Below are 4243 nucleotides of genomic sequence, written 5' to 3'. Positions count from 1 at the left end.
TTGCCATTCCCAGATCTATCTCTGCTCCACATCCTCCACTTCCCACAGCTCCACAATCATCTCCTCCTCCATATCACAGCAGGAGTCGTCTGTCTTCACCCTCATGCTCACAGCTCCCCACTCCTCCTCTTCCCCTCAGAGAAGGAGGAGATAGTGGAGATCAATGCGGGAGGGCGAGGCGGCGTCCAGCTGGTGACCGACAAGAACTCCGGCACCAGCTGGCTCCTGGTCAACCACGCCACCTGGAGGGACGCTGGGAACTACACGTGTGCGACCGTCCACGCCACACCAGCCTCTGTGTCCGTCCACGTCCTTGACGGTGGGTGTCGTGTGTGTGTGTGTGTGTGTGTGTGTGTGTGTGTGTGTGTGTGTGTGTGTGTGTGTGTGTGTGTGTGTGTGTGTGTGTGTGTGTGTGTGTATGTGTGTGTGTGTGTGTGTATCAATCGACAAAGTGTTTTTTAGGGTCTTTTTTTTAAAGTAAAATATGGTTATCTACACATTAGTCTTAAGAACTCAAAAGAATATTATACATGTGTGCGTGTCTGTGTGTGTGTGTGTGTGTGTGTGTGTGTGTGTGTGTGTGTTTGGATCTGACGTAAGCACGTTGCACAACACACAACGGCTGCCTTGTCCTATTCGCCAAACGTAAGCGGTCACAAATACCACTGCTGAGTCACCAGTTAAGAGTCCATCGCGGTCACACGGAACGGTGCGTGGCGGCTCCCAGTCCTCGGCATGACTCTGCTACTGGGACAAAAAGGCGGCTCGACTTATCTCCCAACTTGTGGAAATAGATTGTCTAATGCGTCCACATTTTCTATCAGGGAATGGTGGGGGACGCACTTAATTCTGCCTTTATACCCACTCCTGTGAAACCTATTGTATGAAAAAGGTGTCCACTGGGGGAAGACTTTAGTGTTATGGCGCCTACACCACCACCACCACCGCCACCGCCATCGTCTTCACCATATTATTGCCATCACTATATTCTACATCACCACTACAATACCACTATCGCCACCAATCTTTTACACCACTATTATACTGCCAGCATCACCACATTATCACCACCATTGGCCTCTCTACTCTCACACTACCACTACCACAATATTCACCACCACCACACTGCCACCACCAGTCTTCACCACCACACACCACTATCTGCAACTCCATTACTTCTTCCCCTTCCAGCTATTACACTATCTGCACCACCACCACCACCACCACCACTACTACTATCTACAGAAATATCACCACCTCCTCCTCCTCCTCCTCCTTCACCATCACACCCAATATCAACAAACAATATCATGTCACTTAATTTCTTCTCTCCAATCGACAAATTTACATACAAAGCTGTTCATCTGATATTGACGCATCATGGAGCTGTGCGTGATGGAGTAATGGGAGGTAGGAGTCTTTCAGCAACCTTCAAATTATAATCCTGCTGTGATCGGAAAATCATTGATGAATACTCGATACGGCCAAGAGAGACATGCAGACGAAGAGACACACAGACAGACAGACAGACATAAAGAATGAGGAATAGACAAGTAGACAGTCAGACAGGAAAGCAGGCAGACAGACAGATAAAATGAGGAATGGACAGGCAAACAGATAAACAGAATGAGAAACAGCTAGACAGAAAGGAAAACAGAGACAGACAGACAAAATGAGGAACAGACAGCTAGACAGAAAGAAAAACAGACAAGCGGACAGACAGACAGGCACGCGAACACACACACACACACACACACACAAACAAGCACAACTTTACCAAAACACACCAAAGAAATCTTATCCCAAGAGAAACACGCATCCAGAAAAAAATAAATAAATAAATAAATAAAAAGAAAGAAAAAAACACGAAGCGTCCTCCAATATCACTCCCTGGAGGCAATAAACTCACATTAATTACACCACATTATGAACACCTGTTTCCAAGTCACCTAACAAACCTTCATTAAATGGCGCGGCACTTGGGGACGGCGACTCCAGAGGGGAGGGTGAGGGAGAGTCGGTGGGGGAGCGAGAGAGGTAGAGTGGGTGGGAGAGAAAGAGAGAGAGAAGTGAATGACTCTCTCTCTCTCTCTCTCTCTCTCTCTCTCTCTCTCTCTCTCTCTCTCTTGCTAACTAACACGCCTTCATGAACATCAGTCGAGCTGGAATGTGGACGCTAAGGAACTGTGTGTGTGTGTGTGTGTGTGTGTGTGTGTGTTGTAACGGTAAATTTTCATATGACACTCTCTCTCTCTCTCTCTCTCTCTCTCTCTCTCTCTCTCTCTCTCTCTCTCTCTCTCTCTCTCTCTCTCTCTCTCTCTCTCTCTCTCTTTAAAGATAGACTCTGGGATCCTGTTCACCCAGTGTCGCATCTCTTCTTTTTATTTATCTGTCGTCCTCCTCCTCCTCCTCATCCTCCTCCTCCTCCTCCTCCTACTCCTCCTCGCTTCCTTCCATTATTCTCTTTTCAGTATTTTCATGCTTGTGTCATTCCCTTGATGCACAAATTCTTTCCTTTCAAAAAAATATAAAAAATAAAAACACATTTCCCATAAAGCACCGTTCAGTATAATGTTTTCGCCATTTCGCTTTTCATTCCTCCATTATTACGTTTCTCCTTTACATTTTCTTCCAATAGTCTCCTTTATATTTTATTCCTCTCAGGGTGTTTCGTTCCCCAAATCCCTCTTCTATTCCGTTCCTTTTAGGTACTGTGCCCTCCTTAATCCCCTTAATCCTTTATTCTTCTCGGTCGATTCATTTCTTCTTTACCACCATTTTCTTTACACCTTTCCTATTCAACCTCTCTGTTCGTTTCATCCCTTACCACTGCCTTCACTTCATTTTCCTTCCGTATTTCTTATTCTTTTAACTTATTCCTCCTCCACTTCTCCACAACTTTTATTCCTCTTTCTCAACAGCATTTCGTACCCCTGATCCCCTTTTATTCCCCCCAGAAGAGGCCCCAGCCGAGCTCCACCACGACCCCGAACCGAGTGGGGCCAAGAACCGCGCCCCAGGAACCCCCGCGCTACCGTTCCTGCTGTTGGGACTCCATCGTCTGCTAGGAAGGGACGGGCCAAGAGCGTGGTGCATTTGGGCTCTCCTGGCAGCCTCCCTAATGCTCCCCACCACCCCCAGGGGCACGAGGGGACTTCAGGACGCCTCTTGCACCAGTAGAGAGTCCGAGGAATCATCCAGAGTCAAAGTGAGGGATGATAAGAGAGTCCTAAGGGTCACTCTGCAACGAAGTCTTGAGTTTCCTTCTGAACGAGTTAACGAGACCTCCTCCTCTTCTCGCTCTCCTTCCTTTTTCTCCCTTCATTACAGCATTCCGGCGTCTACCTCCATGACCCCGCTCCGCGCTCCCTCCCACGCCCGCACGCCACGCCCACTGCTCTAGTCGAAGGCAGGGCGTGTGGAATACAAGGCTCGGGGTGTTTCTTTTCTTTCCCCTTGTTTACGTACTCGTGTGGTGTGTCGGGCTGGCTGCGGATCGTGAAAAGAAGTGTGTGCTGTGTTTGTTGTTCCTCCCTCATGCATGTGTAAAGAAAAATGTGTTGTCCTTTGCTCTGAATTACCCTTCAAACACACACACACACACACACACACATACGCACACACACACAGTCACGTATTCACACTCACACCTACACACACTCACTCCAATGTTTGTAAATATATTTTTAGGGACATGTATAGTATATAACTCTGTGTACTATTTTTTTTTTAGTTTTTTTCGTTCATGCAGTCAGAAAATATATATATACACGAAAAATCCCGTCATAAGTAAAGGTAAAGGGAAATATCATGGAAAAAAATGGTACAGTATTCAACTCTTTCTCTCGTAAACAAGTATTTCGACGTTGAAGTCTCAAATAATCTCTCTCTCTCTCTCTCTCTCTCTCTCTCTCTCTCTCTCTCTCTCTCTCTCTCTCTCTCTCTCTCTCTCTCTCTCTCTCTCTCTTTCAAATGAGTAAGATAAACTGAATTTCAAAAACAAAGGCGAACAAGACCAGAGAGAAAGTTGAATGCAAACGAAAATTAGGGAAATGCGATCAAGATTCGTAAAGAAACTGAAACCCATGAAGAGGAAATACAGATAATTATACAAGGGAAAAATATAGATGCTGAAGGGGAGTGAATGAGAGAGATCAAGGGAAATAAAAACAAAGCAACATTACATGAACAGAAAATACATATTGCAAAAGTAAGGCAAAATAAACTATGTATTATTCAATTC

The 4243-nt window shown here is 45.8% G+C and overlaps 1 protein-coding gene across 2 annotated transcripts in view; it reads left to right on the top strand.

Annotated features, from left to right (window-relative positions):
* The window catches only part of LOC135112572 (kin of IRRE-like protein 3), a 39119-nt gene extending 35242 nt beyond the window's left edge, over positions 1-3877 (top strand). Inside the window, exons 4-5 of one of the 2 annotated variants that reach the window (XM_064027033.1) lie at positions 140-319; positions 2961-3877. In XM_064027033.1, coding sequence (XP_063883103.1) covers positions 140-319; positions 2961-3403 — 623 coding nt within the window. In that variant the 3' untranslated portion in view covers positions 3404-3877. Of the gene's footprint in view, positions 1-139; positions 320-2957 lie in introns of both variants that reach the window. The other variant, XM_064027032.1, reaches the window with a different exon arrangement.
* The last annotated feature ends 366 nt before the right edge of the window (positions 3878-4243 follow it).

The sequence above is a fragment of the Scylla paramamosain genome, chromosome 24 (genome assembly GCF_035594125.1).
Source record: "Scylla paramamosain isolate STU-SP2022 chromosome 24, ASM3559412v1, whole genome shotgun sequence".
Taxonomy (NCBI): Eukaryota; Metazoa; Arthropoda; class Malacostraca; order Decapoda; family Portunidae; genus Scylla; species Scylla paramamosain.
The sequence above is the reverse complement of the archived record's forward strand: the minus strand, read 5'-3'. Positions and strand labels throughout refer to the sequence as shown.